This window comes from Phragmites australis, chromosome 14, assembly GCF_958298935.1.
Source record: "Phragmites australis chromosome 14, lpPhrAust1.1, whole genome shotgun sequence".
Taxonomy (NCBI): Eukaryota; Viridiplantae; Streptophyta; class Magnoliopsida; order Poales; family Poaceae; genus Phragmites; species Phragmites australis.
Genome location: NC_084934.1, coordinates 22846560 through 22862521, shown reverse-complemented (window position 1 = coordinate 22862521; position 15962 = coordinate 22846560). Strand labels below are relative to the sequence as shown.

Here is a 15962-nt window from a genome sequence, read left to right as displayed (position 1 = left end):
CCATGTTCTCTGCATGGATGGCTGTTGTTTAGTCCGGTACGCACCGCCGGATCCATTGGTTTAACGATCGGCCACAGATCGCACACAGATCTGGAATTCTGGATGCATTTCTCTGCAGGTGTGTAAAACCTGTACACTGTTCGGCAACCCGGCCGGCACGCGGACGTGACAGCCTCCGCTTTTTTCTTTTTTGAAAAAAAAATATCCCCGCCTTTCTTTTTTTGGAAAATTTTGCACAAGAAAATTTAACTCAAAAAGTTATACGAGAAAAGTTTGTACGAGAAAAGTTTACTTAAAAGTTTTAAAAAAATAATAAGAAAAAATTTACTCAAAAGTTTTGAGCAAAACTCACGTAACAGTTGTCCACGACTGAGCTTGAGTAAAGCCCACGTAACAATTGTCCACGAGTTGGCCACGAGGGATCATGCGTGTAACAGGATTTTCGCCGGCACACCCCCGAGTCCGTCCTGGCTTGGCCTCGCCCTCGTACTTCCCACCCGTCGTGTCTCCCACCTTCTATATATGTGCTGCTCCTTGCGTGCTACTTTCGTGTGCCACTGCACTGGCTTAAGTGTCAGTGTCCCCACCTTCCTCTGGTCTCAGCTAGAGAGGAAAAAAGCTACGGGCAGCTAGGACTTGCCAGCCATGGCTTCGCCGGCGCCGGCTGCCGGTGCCGTCTATGTAGGCAATGGCGACCTCATGGACCCGCTTCTAGTGAGCGCGAACGGCCATGGCGCCGCCGCGAAGAAGGCCGGCCATGGCGCCAAGGGCAAGTACTGGGTGGCCGCCGACAAGGCGGAGCGGCGGGCGGCGAAGGAGTCCGGCGGTGAGGACGGCCGGGCGCTGCTGTTCCGGAACTACAAGGTCAAGGGCTCCCTCCTGTACCCGTACAGGTAAGCCAGCTCAGCTAAATTCGCTTGTACATGCGTACGAATATGGCACAAATTCTGTTGGAAGAGCTAGAGAGCATCCGAAAACATATTCACAGATTATTGTGTGTAAAGTTTGTATTTACTTTGGAAATGTGTATTTCCTAGTTATTTGTTAGACTTTGCCTGAATAGATCCTGCGGGCGTTAATATATTCTTCTCCAAAATTTTCCATTTGTGAACAGCCGTTGACCTGAGCATCCACTACTCGGGCCCATGTTCCAAGCACTATCTTAGATACTATTTGCATTATTGGATCCAGTAGGAGGTTGCTATTTCCTTTCTGGACACATACTCACATGAGCATACACATCCACTCGCATTTGTACGACGAGACCTAACAACACATTTCCATGTTACAGGGCGCTGATCGTCATACGCGTAATCGCCGTCCTCCTCTTCTTTGTGTGGCGCATCAGGCACAACAAGTCCGACATCATGTGGTTCTGGACGATGTCCGTCGTCGGCGACGTCTGGTTCGGCTTCTCGTGGCTCCTCAACCAGCTGCCGAAGTTCAACCCCGTCAAGACCATCCCCGACCTTGTCGCCCTCAAGCGGCACTACGACCTCCCCGACGGCACCTCCAGACTCCCCGGCATCGACGTCTTCGTCACCACTGCCGACCCCATCGACGAGCCCGTACTCTACACCATGAACTGCGTCCTCTCCATCCTCGCCGTCGACTACCCGGTCGACAGACTCGCCTGCTATCTCTCGGACGACAGTGGGGCGCTGATGCTCTACGAGGCGTTGGTCGAGGTTGGAAAGTTCGCGCCTCTATGGGTTCCGTTCTGCCGCAAGTACAGCATTGAGCCAAGGGCACCAGAAAGCTATTTTGAGCATGTGGCACCGCCACAGGCTGGAAGAGCAACGCAGGAGTTCTTGAATGATTATAGGAGGGTGCAGATGGAGTATGATGAGTTCAAGGTGCGCTTGGACAAGATCGGTGATACCATCTGCAAGAGGTCTGATGTTCACGACAGCATCAGATCTGCAGAAGGGGATCAAAAGGCGACTTGGATGGCAAATGGGACGCAATGGCCAGGCACATGGATTGATCCAACAGAAAACCATAGAAAAGGACACCATGCTGGAATTGCCAAGGTACTAAAGTTCAGATTATTAGTGGTTGTTGATATTTTAATAAGTAGATAATTGAGACACTCATGCAATCCACTTACTTCATTATAGAACTTAAGTTCTGGAATATTTAATCTCGTACAATGTAGTGTTGTTACAAGAATTTTGCCACTGATGGTTTTGTTTCCTTCTTTAACAGGTTGTGTTGGAACATCCAAGCCGTGGGCAACATTATGGTTCACAACCAAATGATGAAAACAATCCCAGCATTGGTGCCACTGATGAGCGCCTACCAATGCTTGTCTATGTCTCTCGTGAGAAGAACCCAAGCTATGACCACAACAAGAAGGCAGGTGCCTTGAACGCACAACTGCGGGCCTCTGCTCTCCTCTCTAATGGGCAGCTCATCATCAACTTTGACTGCGACCACTACATCAACAATTCCCAGGCCCTACGTGCGGCCGTTTGCTTCATGCTTGATCAGCGGGAAGGTGACAATACTGCCTTCGTTCAGTTCCCACAACGCTTTGACAATGTTGATCCGACGGACCGCTATGGAAACCACAATCGGGTCTTCTTTGATGGAACCATGCTTGCCCTTAACGGCTTGCAAGGGCCCTCATACCTCGGCACTGGTTGCATGTTCCGTCGCTTAGCACTCTATGGTATTGACCCACCTCATTGCAGACCAGATAACATCACCGCCGAAGCTAGCAAGTTTGGTAATTCCACACTCTTCCTAGACTCAGTGTCTAAAGCCCTCAAGCAAGAAAGGTCAACCGCACCACCTCCACTTGATGACACATTTCTTGCAGAGTTAGAGAGGGTTGTGTCGTGTGCTTTTGACAAAGGGACGGACTGGGGCAAGGGTGTAGGGTACATCTATGACATAGCCACAGAAGACATAGTGACAGGCTTTCGCATCCACGGGCAGGGGTGGCGTTCCATGTACTGTACAATGGAGCATGACGCGTTCTGTGGCACTGCACCAATCAACCTCACTGAGCGCCTCCATCAAATTGTCCGTTGGTCAGGCGGATCTCTGGAGATGTTCTTCTCCCACAACAATCCACTCATCGGCGGCCGTCGAATTTGGCCCCTCCAGCGTGTCTCCTACCTCAACATGACGGTCTACCCAGTGACATCAGTCTTCATCCTGATATATGCTCTTAGCCCGGTGATGTGGCTTATCCCTGATGAAGTCTACATCCAGAGACCATTCACTAGGTATGTCGTGTACCTTCTCGTAATCATCGTGATGATTCACATGATTGGCTGGCTCGAGATAAAGTGGGCTGGGGTCACATGGCTGGACTACTGGCGCAATGAGCAGTTCTTCATGATCGGCTCCACAAGCGCATACCCGGCGGCAGTGCTGCACATGGCGGTGAACCTCCTCACAAAGAAGGGCATACACTTCAGGGTCACTTCCAAGCAAACTACTGCTGACAGCAACGACAAGTTCGCCGACTTGTATGATTTTCGATGGGTGCCAATGCTCATCCCGACGGTGGTAGTTCTAATTTTCAATGTTGGTGCCATTGGTGTGGCCCTGGGCAAAACAGTGGTATACATGGGAATATGGACAGCGGCGCAGAAGAGGCATGCAGCTATGGGTCTGCTGTTCAACATATGGGTCATGTTTCTCCTCTACCCGTTTGCACTAGCGATCATGGGACGGTGGGCGAAGAGGCCGGTCATCCTTGTAGTCTTGTTGCCGGTTGTCTTTGTACTTGTTGCCCTGTTGTATGTAGGTCTCCATATCTTACTTGCCAATGTTATTCCTTTCTAGGTGGTAGGTAGAGTAAAAACATTGTAATTTCTTGTGTAGTTACCAAGGAACCAATTATGTTCCATTGTGTCAAATAAAACACTGTATTCTTACTTGGTAATAATAAAGAATGGTTCTAACTAAGTTCAGACCATTTGGATTTTGGCCGCATACAATCTAGTTCAATGGGGCAATGCCGATTGCAGGGTAAGAAATAGCACCTTTGGCAGTTTATGCCAGCGGTTGTTTGCTTTGAACTAGGCTTAATTCATCTGCTGCTCAATGAGTTTTCACATGACTGGAAATACATTGAGTAGCAGTGTTATACTACTGGAAATGAAAATAAACTTAAGTTCTGTAAGTCTCAGAGGGGAAGAATTCATCAAGGTCAACTGGTCAAGACATATCACAATACATAGGCACATCTACTTCTGACCTCAAATTCTGCCCTGCTAGTGTACTAGTGGTGTTCGACTGTTAATCACTCAATTCTGTTCAGTCTACCTAATATAATATATCTTTTTTCCACATAGCAGACAAATAAAAATTGTGCATAGTAAACCAACAGCTTAGTGTATATAAAATAGGGAAATTGGTTATGCCTTTTATTCTACCAGGCACCAGGAATGCCAAGAATGCATCGTCCACAACTATGGAACAGAGCTTCTCAACCGAAATTTCAGCCAGACATAGATAACAAGCTGGAGTGAAGTCACAGATATCTCGCCAAACTAGAGATTGATATCAAAAAATAAAAATAGAAACTAACATGCGACCGGTTCATACAGGCATTTGATCGAACAGTTGAAGGACACCACACGGAGCAACAGGAGCTTACTCAAAATCAAACATTGATTTCGACAAACAACTAGAGGCAGAGGAGAAGGGGGCTTACAAGCGACCAGTTGAAGACGGGGTCGACGGAGACGATGGAGCCAGGGAAGCCAACGGGTGACGGCGGCAAAGACGTTGCCGGCGACGAACGCCGCAAGCCGCTTCTGCGTGCACGAAACTTCGAACGCTTCAGAGTTCAGATGCTCGACCACTTTTGGAATTAGACACCGGCTTCATGGGCTCGAGTGGAATTTTTTATTTTTTATTTTATAAATAAAAAATTGCAAATATATATTTCCGTTTTAAAAAATTATAAAATTTTAAAATAGATGTATATATTTGCAATTTTTTATTTAAAAAATAAAAAAGTTCGACGTGAGCGTTTTCGGTGATCCTGAGCAGCCTTCTACATTAATGGGCCGAGTGTTAGAGATCAGGGCTGGATATAGACGCCGAGGTAGGACCAGGCCCGTTAGGCTCAAGCAGGATGAGGTGTATTTCGTTTTCCTTTTCCCTCTAGAAAGGCATTCAGGTTTGCTTTGTTAAAATCTAATCGATTTTTAAGCTGATAATGCACATTGATCCTTCCATTAAAAATTTCATGGGATTTTAATTCTTAAAATTATTTGTTACAGAATTTAAATAATTAGTTTTTTTGTCATAATATTTTAGTAGAATTAATTATAAAGGTATACAATTCAAACATAAAAGTATTATGAAACCTAATGTCCAGGAAAAGTTTCCCTCGGTGTTTGGACGGCGTGAGTCAAATACTAAATCTACCCCTCTCCCATTTGCATGTAAATAGGCAGTAGGAGAGGGGTTGTGGTCTTGTGGTTGAGTTCATTTCACTGTGATATCGTACGAAGAACAAGTAACCTAATAAAGGGAGGTCATAAACACAAATTCACCCCCAAATACTTGAGTTCTTGTGTTCCTACTATTATGCTCTAAAAGTCCAATTTGCTTGTTGGAATCGTGATCGCAACATAGGGAACAATACAATAATTGTTGATATAATAATTGTTCCTCTCCTTTTTACATGGGGTGAGTAGAGGTATTTATAGGCATACCTTAAATACTCCCGTTGTCATTACATATTTGCCTCTTATTTACAAAAATATTCTTACTAATGGTAGGGAATATTCTAGGGTATCCTCAAGGGTGTTATGGTCATTATCTACATATATTGTCCTAAGTAACAGAATCTTAACACGTGTCTTAGGGGGTGTCCCACATTGGACCCTTAGCGTTGGGACTACTAGCGATCTTCCCTTGAGCCACCCCCTCGTCGGGTTCTGGCTGGCTTGCGGGTCTCTCTCTAAACTAGCTTTCGCTCTGTTACCGAAGGGCCTCGTGTCGCCTCCCTTCAATCTCAGGACCTATGCCAAATCCTTCGTCCTTCTGGCTTCGTCGCAACCCTTCGGCCTTGAGGCTTCGCTATATTCTTTATCATTCGGACTTCGTTGCACTCCTTCGGCCTCAGGGCTTTGTTATGCTCTTCACCCTTCGGAGTTCGTCGCACTCTTTTGGTCTCTTGGGCTTCGCCTCCGAGCTCTGTTCCTTGGGTTGCTACACCTTATCGAGTCTAACTCCTGCAAAACACGAAGGGAAATATCCCTATATTGACATCAGTCTCTCTATTTTGGTTTTTGGAATTTGACTATTGTGACCGAAGTCAACGAACGAGGGCCCATGTGGTACCATTCCCCAATAGTGCTCTAGTGAGACTATGGATCAGTTAGCTATTAAGAACTTGTTTATTAACACATTACCAGCACAAATGCTCTATGGTGCTAAAAGATAAGATGGTAAGCATCATTTATTTTCTTAACTTATATAAATGGTCTTTTTCATGTGAACATGGATGAATCTATGTCTCTATGACTTTGTTCATCCTACTGCAGTAATCTACTTCTCTATGATTTTGTTGAAACTAATCTTGTAATATATGTCTCTATGATTTTGTGCATCCTAATGCATATGTTTTCCCTAGCCGTGGTACCGCTTTCAGATTCAAACTGCGCATTTGCACCAACTGGTGCAATTTCTATTGCAATTTCAAGTATTTTGCCACCCCATTCCAAGGCGAAAAGAGTGTTTTATACTTGTAGGAAGAATTCTCATATCCTGTTTTGGTCTTATCATTTGCTATGTGGCATGTATATTCTTTTTTGTTTTCTTTTTTTTTTAAAGGGTATCACGTATCCTCTTTTACAAGACTGAGTGAGCATCGCTACATAATACATAAAATAGGGAACAAGACAAAAATTAAACAACCTATTGTTGGATAAACTACAGTGGTGACAAAAGAGGAAGACTCGGCGCAGACATGACGTGCCCAGTGATGTGTAGAGATGAGGCAGAAGCTAACTTTCACACATCACATGGAGGCACCAGAACTTGGTATGAGAGAAATAATAATAATAATAATAATAATAATAATAATAATAATAATAATAATAATAATAATAATCAGAAAGTTGGTTGACGCAGTGAGAGAATTTGTTGCCTCACACAAACCGCAAAAGAAAATTGAGGTAGCTCTGGATCCACACACCACACGTTTGCACAAGATGCGCCGATCTAGCCAGTGAATCCCGTCCATCGCGCTACGGTCATATGGATGGGCGGAGGCGCTTCGCTCCACGTCTCTAGCATCACCGCACCACGTCGATGGTTGTTTCGCTAGTCCAATTCTACGCCACTGATCCCGTGTGCAGATCTAGATGTAGCATGTGTGTAGTGAAGTGCTCGGCACCCCCTGCACCTGAAGTCTGAGTCCTGGCCAGCTTAACTGCGATGACCTCGTACTCGAAGATTCCTTCACATTTGGATCAATGCCTGCAGCCACCCCGCCAAAACATGGGTGTTGACCGGCAACGTGGGTGACTGTTTGGTTGAGCGCCAAAACATTGGCTCGTCCACGCCAGCGTTGAGTCACGTGTTCATATCTGTGCCCACGCGCAGGCGAGACAGCAGCAGCAAAAACATTCGCAAATTCTTGGGCGAGCCAGCGATTTGGCATGGCTAGGCAGGGCACAATCCAAACATCCCTGTGAGGGTGATGTGTCACTCACTCTCCTCCGGTCTTATTAAAAACTAGAGAGCTAGGCTAGAGAGAGGATTTTTAAAGCTACAACCAGCTAGCTAGGACTTTGTTCCTAGGCATGACTTCACCAACGCCGGCCACCGACGCTGTCCATGAGGGCGATGGAGGCCTCACCGACCCGCTTCTAGAGAACGGCAACACAATCATGCATCATAAGCATACATCTTCGTTTGTATGTATGTTCATTCGATACGTTCTTCAATTGTTTAGAAAGTGACACATTGACAGTTCAAGCGGTCAAGACTGATATTGAACCGGAGGTGTACGTGAGCGAAGCACCGAAGCAACAAGACAAGAATCTAAGCATATTTCACCTTTACTTTGGATCTTTTGGTGTCAAATTTGATAAGTTATTGTTTTATGTATGATGTGCATGTTTAGTGAGTCAATATCAGGATTTGTGGATAGAACCTAGGTTGATGCATTGTTCCTACATTGATTATTGATGATCCCCATTCTTGTAACCTGGGTATAACCTTGTTAATGTCAAACTTAAAAGTTATCCAAGATGCTTAGCTATGCATAGGTCATCGGTAGAAGTCGAGCGATAGTATGCCCATTCGTGAGCTACAGGACTTAAAAATATTTCAATGCAAGTGATGATGGGATGCCGAGATGTGGACGATGTTAGAGGTAGGTCAAGAAGAGGAAACCCAGATGCCATAGACCGCTAAGAGGATCCATCTTCTACAAGAGGCCCTTATGCATCCTCCGGCCATAGATCTGGTGACCCCATCCAGTAAGGATTGGATGAACTCGACGATCGACTTAACGGAAGAGGTCATCATCTAGATCGAGAACTCTCGTCTGGTCCTGACTGAGAATAGTGCTAATCGGAGCAAATCACGCAATCCCCCGTCGCGATACATATCAGACTCGGAAAGGTGTAACCTCCGTAACAAAGCTTCCTGGGATGACATTTAGGCGAATAACAGTCATCGAGCCTCACCAATCAAAGGTCATCCAATCAGTAATTTGCGTGAGGTCATCGATGACTAGCAAAGGTGGCTGAGGGCCTCTGAAGGGGCTTCGTCTACACCTTAGGTATCTAATCGGGGGACGTCCCGACATCGATCAAATTAGGACCGATCTCCGATCCCTGTGGTAAAAACTCCCAAGGTTGCTGAAACCAAACAGGGTGTCATTAATGGATGTCTGGCTTTCTCTCCATATTTACGTAACGTAAGCTGGCCGGTAAGGTTCCGCCCTGGGAAAATCAAAAAGTATGACGGAAGCACAAACCTCATTGACTTTCTCTAGATCTATACCACGGCCATCCAAGCGTCTGGTGGGACAAGAAGGTAACGGCGAATTACCTTCCTACCACCCTTGAAGGGGCTGCCAGAACATAGTTGACCAACCTATCACCAGGGAACAATCTACTTGTGAGAGTAGCTTTGTGATGTATTCTGAACCAATTTCCAGGGTACATATGTTCACCTTGGCAGGAAAAACAATCACTACCGTTGTGAGCAGACGGGGAATGAAACCCGTACACCGCTTCAGTAGTATCTTAAACAATATCCTCAAGGTCAGCGACTACAATATCATACAAGCATTCACTCGTGGGGTCAAGAGCCAGAGATGCATTGAATACATCACCATCCAGGAGCCTAAGATAGTCAAGGTGCTCATGAAAATTATCGATGCATCCGCCAAGGCTAAAGACGCACTTCTCTTTGTCAAGGAGAAGACTCAAGGTATCAAAAGCCCTCAACCCGAGCTCGAGGGTGATAGGGTCAAGGACAAGCATAAGAATAATACCAATGGAGGTAAGGACAAGAAAATTAATTCTGAAGAAGTTTTTATAGATCTTCCTAACACCCATGCCAACAAGCATCTCGGTTTTTTCTCGGGGCAAGAGCTCTACACTAGGCTCTGGTGAATGCGACGGTAAGCCTTGGTGCGACCTCCATCAGACCAACAACCACAGTCTCCATGAGTGCCGCCTCTAGAAGAAGATGGTCAAAGTGGAGGTTGAGAAAGCGTCCAAAGGAAAGAAGACCCAGGTTGCGGCCTAGAGTAGGGATTCCAGTTCCAACGGCAGTGAGGATAACAAGGATTCGATGTCTTTTCAGTCGGACGGGAGGACAATCAACCACATGTTAGGTGGTTCTGCATCCTATGAATTCAAAAGATAGTACAAGACGGTGGCTCAAGAAGTCTTAGCCGTCATCTTCAAGGGTCGTAAAGTTATTAAGTGGTCAAACATTGAAATCTCCTTTGTCTAAGAAGATTGCCCAGATAACTTCGTACGGCCAGACCGCTTACCGATAGTGGTAGAGCCTACGATAAATCACTCTATCAATGGAGGGAGTTCCCTGAACATCCTCTTCGCTAACACACTCGAATGGATGCATGTTTCCTGGTCTGCTATCAAGCCAGTTATTTAAGCCTTTCACAGTATAGTACCCGGATCTTCAGCCACCCCCATTGGCCAAATATCGCTTCCTGTTACCTTTGGAAAGCATGATAACTTCCGTATAGAAACAAATATGTTCGACATGGTTGACTTCGAGACGACATACAATGCCATCTTTGGAAGACTTACTCTTGTCAGATTTATGGCAGCCACACATTATGCTTATCAATGTGTGAAGATCCTGGAACCCGAGAGAGTCATCATCGCCTGAGGTTGTCCCAAGACAGGTCTCCATTGCGACAAGCGGAGTCTCGACATGACAGTTCAACACCAACTAAGCAAGGAACCCAAGAGCTAAAGGATAAGGGTTGATAAGAAGCCTCGGTCATGACCGCGATCACATCACCTCGAGACATAAACCCAGAAACCCAGGGGATTAGTTCCATGACTAATCCAAAGCCCATATAATAGTGCTTATGCTACCCTCAAAGTAATAAGGGTCACTGCTTATCAGCTTAATCTAGTCTGTGTCGTTTAGGTTTAAGATAATAGGACTACATAGCTCGTTGGTCGTCAATAAACTCTATAAGTCCGAAGTGTAAGTACTAATAATACCTTTTTGCAATAATAAAAATCATATTGCATGTGAAGTTGATCGAATTCTTTTCCTACCTTACTCGTCTTTCTGTGCATCCTCCCAATAAGGGTGGTAAGCTGCTTCTCGAGTCTTTCATCCCAAAAAATCTTTTATCAACTCAAAGGCAATATGAACTCCTTTTGCGTTATTACATTTTTACTATTTAAACTGCCTACTCAGAATACTTCTTTCCAAGCAGACAGTATGGGGCTTAATAAGTACTAGATGCTGGAATCCAAAAACAACATATTGTGTGTCCTCTAAAGCAAATTCTAGCAAGAAGAGAAGGATCGTTGCGCTGCAAACTCAGGGTTGCGAAAATGCTTCTTATCGTGTTCCACAAGTGATTGGGGGATACAATGCCTCCTACTCAAGCGGACCCAAGGCTGGTCATATTAAGTGCTCCGACTAGCAAATAACATGTCCTGAACTAATAGAAGGAAAAATTTAGTAAGACGATCACAATATGTTGTCAAAAGCGTCCATCACAAAGTACTCGCATTGAATGTGAAAAGCATCTAAATTTCAAGTAAATTAACAAAATCTACCAAGCGTTTGTTACAGACTGTAGGGCAAAGGATAAAAAAGCAAAACTATGGCGAGGGTGCGAAGTCTAACTCGTCCACAAAGTCCTTGGCTATTCCAGTTGCCTCCTCGACCTTCTGCACCGACACCTCGTCCTATTCATCCCCGAAGACTTCTAGAAGGATGTCGGTTTTGATCTCCAGTTAGTGGGTCTTCAGGATGGCCAGCGCAAAAGGCCAACGCATGTTCCATGTTCTGTCGAGATTGGCTCGAAAGGTGCTCAATGACCTTCCCTTGTAGACCCCTGAACGCATCAACAAGTTGAATGACCCAGGTTGCAAGCCTGGTGGTGTCCTCACTGCCAGGAGCCTTTGCCTGGATCTTGACCTCGGCAAGCGCCTCATGGAAGATGTGAAGAGCCGCGACAAGTTGACGGTGAGCAGCTGACATCTAGGTCCCCTTCTATGCAACAGCTTCTCAGGCCGTGGAGAGCTCTGCAGGGTGATATGTTAAAAAGACAAAATGGGTTAGTAGCATAACGGGATATTGGAAACTTACCCTTCATCCGGTCCTCCAGAGTAGCTCTGCCTTCTTCTTCTTAGCCACCACCTGGGAGAGCTAATTGCGCAGTTCGGTAGCCTCCTCCTCAAGTTTGGCTACTCCGACAGAAACCATGTTGGCATCACTGCTGGTCTTATTCAAGTGATGCACGAACAACTACAGCGAACGTCATGTTAGTATTTATTATTCCATTAATTAAACAACTAACTTGCAGGCAAATGTTTACCATGCAAAAGGAGATGAATACTGCATCTGGATGGTGACCTATAGTCTCTTTGACCATCTCCCCCCAAGTTGTGTTCAAGGGGATCTCGTACATCACCCTCTCGTGTGTTACAGTGGTCTTTGGGGCGATGACTTTCAGCTCCTGGCCGCTAGCCCCAGACACCGAGGGCTCACCAGGCTAACCCCTGACTCCTTCAGAGATGGTAACACTTGGGGGCTAAGAGGGTTGGAGCTTAAAGGCTGCCGGTGGCACTCCGAGTAACCTACAGAAAGATAAGTTTAAACAACACACTCTAGACAACATAGGAGATAATGCACGATATACTTGAGCTATTTCTTAGGCAAGGAAGGCTTCACTAGGACCAGGAGGTTCACTAACCTCTTGAGTATCTTCTCGGGGGCATTTCTCTTGCTCCTCGATGACATCGGGGCTAGGGGAGCGTCGTATGATGAACTTATGAGAAAGATTTATTTCCCGTGGTCCTGGGCCGAAGGCAAGAACATGCACAAAAATTAAAACAGGTACAACCACAAAAGGTTATGGATAAAATCTCAACTTACCAGAGTCAAAGCCGCTATCAGGATTGGCACCGGGTCGGGGAAAGCAGATGAAGCTAGAGCAATTAGCGTCGGTGTCCTAGTATCGTCTGGCAACGAATCAACCTCCACAAGTCATCACCCTGCAATGCCATGCCACTGCCAAAGGATGCAACTTGCAGTATGTCACCACCGCACTCGCTCGGACCCGTGCTCCCTGTAATGATGACTTCATTCAGGTCTGCAGTAGGGGCTCCCACATTCTTGGCCTTCGGGTTGGGCTGCCCACACCCAGGAAGTTGTACAAGTCCCCAACAATCATCGTCATAACTACAACTACTCGAAAAAGGAAAACAGAATTGAGAAGGCTTGAGAGACTTACCGACATGATCCTCTTTGCGCATCAGAGTCCATCTCAACGAGGGGTACCAGGACATTCGAGCGACCGGGGGAAGGGATTGCTTCAAAAAGAATTTTGGCCCTCTTTTCGATGACCTTCGATAGAAGCACTGTGAGTAGTGGCGATTGACTATAAGGACTAACTTTGTAGTTCCTTTAAAAAATGGCTACTCGGGGTCGAGGAGTACCTGTCTTATCTTCTCGGGTCGGATCCAACCCAGCCAGAAATTGCTAGGCACCGATAATCCTCGACTTTAGAGGACTCAGGCAGCTCCTAATGAAGTCCCTGGCAATGTAATAAGGCATCATGTTCCTCTCCTTCAGATGTCAGATCCTCCGATAAGGTTCTGGCAATGGGCAGTCATCACCGGCTCTTTCGTCAAGGCGGGCCTCAACAATGGTGGCAAGCCACGAAGAAAGCCTCGGTGGGCCGAGTTGGCAGTAGAACCACTTCTTATGCCAACCCGACCAGGAGGATTTGGTGACAAAGGCAATGTAATCTACCAACTTACCCTCCCAAAGTCAGAATTCAGCGCCACCGGCGACCTTGTTCTGGAGCCTCTTCAAAAGGTAAAAGTACCTAAAGAGGTCAAGGGCTGGGCGCAAACCAATGAAGGCTTGCACATATGTACGAAGACGCTCAACATGATGATCGACATGGGATTGAGGTGGATGAGTTCTAGGTCATAGAAGCCCAGCACCTCGAGAAGAAAACTTGAAGGGGGAAGCGAAAGCCGCATCGGAAGAAATCAAGAAAGATCATCGTGCTATGGGTGTCCAAGCTCGGAATCGTCTACCCCGCCACTGGCGTGCAAGGAATCAAAGCCTGGGGTGGGATCACCCCATCGATCTATGCCTTCTCTGGGGCCTCCTTTGTAATGTTGGGCTTTTGCCACTTCGAGATCGTGCTTGTCATCTAATCGGCAAAGGATCTCTCTTCCTCGATCTTCTTCTTGCCCATGGCGGTGGAGAGATTGGAGGAGGAGGGTTTTGGGGTTTTTTGGAGGTAGGGGTGTAAGGTGAACGAAGAGTGTGACGGAAAGCAATCGATGACGGTAGGATGAACGTTGAAGTGGGTTCTCCCTTTGCCTTTATATAGAGCAAAGGCTCCCGAAAACGGCGCTTCAGCTGACGTCGTGACACGACTCAAGACCACGATCTCCAACGTTATTGTCACATCACATTTAATGCCCAACGCATGCGAGGCAGTTGGCACCATACCCCGAGGAGCTTAGCTCCTCGCAATGTTGTCGTAATCATGAAACTCTAGTGGGGGGAAAATTCTCACCACTACCTGAAATCTCCGCTACAACGATCTAACTTTCGAACTTAACCAGTGACAAGTTTTTTTACCTTCCAAGGGCGAAGCAAATAGAAAACCTACTCAAATGGAACAACTTCTCAAGGACTCTCTTGAGGACTCGGAGCCCTGAGGGGCTACGACTCTGGGTTTTGTCGCTACGGCTCTGCTTCGACTACGCTGAATTTCATCGACGAGGGACTTTGCTAGGTGTCGTCGCCACTCTCCACTCATGACTTCATCGCGTCTCACCGCCATGGCTCTCCTTTGTCTTTGTTAGGTCAAAGGTTGCGGTTCTACGCCTTCGGTCTCGCAGCGGCTGCAAGACCTCGAGCGATATGGCTCCCTCGACTTTGTTAGGCCCTGGCCTCCCACGCGCTCTTTTCTCTAGGCCCCTTTTTCCCACTGAATTTTTGGGTAGGAGTTTTTAATGAGGCATATTTGTACCATGGGTTCCTAGAGTATATGCTCTTATTCCTGATAGACTAAGGATCATCCTTAGTTGTAGTTGTAGGCCCCCCATATATGTGTGTGTATATATATATATATATATATATGTATATATATATATGTATATATGTGTGTATATGTATATATGTATATGTATATATATGTATATATATATATATATATATATATATATGAGCGCTCAAGCTCATTCCAGCACCACTCTATTCTCTCTCTTGTTGGGAAGTTTTCTAATATCACACTTTCTTAGTATTGTGTCCCACATGTCATAGATTAGATTTGTAACCAAACTTTTCCACGATTTGTGATGCCGAATTTGTTTGCCACATTTTTTTTGGCACGCTGCACTTTACCTAACTTTGATGTGGCAAACTTAATCTTAACCAAACAGACCCTTTACTAAATTAACTGATGCGTACAGAATAAGGTAAGGAGACAACAAATCTAGGCAGCAGTTAATGAAATTGAACCATACATCCCTTTACTAAAAGTATGCTACAAGCACCCAAACTCTTTTACAGTATTAGAAGTGTAGGTAGAAAGTGAACTCTGATCTTTTCAATAGACTTACATTATGAAAGGACAATATCCAAAAATATGGACCTATATTGCTGTAAATGGAAATAGATGGAGTAGTACAAGTTTAGCGATTTGCCAAGTTTACGTAAATATGTAGTATTGTAGTGCAAGTATAGGGAGTCTGGAGCAATTTGCTCTGATCTTATCTGACCAACTTAAATATTCAACAGCTATGATTGGTCAAACGTAATAAAATTTCGATAGCATACTCTTTTTTTCTTTTGTTTGTGTGTAACATTCTTCAGAAAAACTTCACACACGAGTATCAGGGTCTTTTGTCTGTAGCATACTCTCTTTTTTTCGTTACGTTAAAAAAAGTATATCATGTTTTCTTTATAGAAAAAGGAACGCTCAAATATCAGTGGGCTAGCTGGTTTACCTGGCGGCAGGAGGCATCGTTGGCTGTTGTTCTCACGATTTTGCTATCGAGAGCTGGGCTGTCGGCCATTCCCCATAGCGTGCTCGGTGCACTCCTTTGACCCCCTCCCTTTTTCATTCTGTCTGACCAACAGCTACACCGATCCACCACTTCGCCTGACGTTCCGCTCGTCTCTTTGCAGAAAGTATCGTGATATCCTGAAGTTTTCAGAGCCACAGGAAGTCAGAAACAGCAGCAGAAAGGCATATATAACGGCGTCTGTAG

At 45.6% G+C, this 15962-nt stretch overlaps 1 protein-coding gene across 1 annotated transcript; it reads left to right on the top strand.

Moving 5' to 3' along the window:
- Positions 1-539: 539 nt before the first annotated feature.
- LOC133891038 (probable mixed-linked glucan synthase 3) lies at positions 540-3935 on the top strand. The gene is made up of 3 exons (XM_062331727.1): positions 540-893; positions 1292-2033; positions 2209-3935. The coding sequence occupies exons 1-3, from the start codon at positions 646-648 to the stop codon at positions 3799-3801; spliced, it is 2583 nt and encodes an 860-aa protein (XP_062187711.1). The 5' UTR covers positions 540-645; the 3' UTR covers positions 3802-3935.
- Positions 3936-15962: the final 12027 nt, after the last annotated feature.

Coding starts and splice junctions, on each gene's coding strand:
- LOC133891038 (XM_062331727.1), top strand. CDS start 646: ATGGCTTCGCCGGCGCCGGCTGCCGGTGCCGTCTATGTAGGCAATGGC. Junction 894..1,291: donor TCCCTCCTGTACCCGTACAG/GTAAGCCAGCTC, acceptor TCCATGTTACAG/GGCGCTGATCGTCATACGCG. Junction 2,034..2,208: donor ACCATGCTGGAATTGCCAAG/GTACTAAAGTTC, acceptor CTTCTTTAACAG/GTTGTGTTGGAACATCCAAG.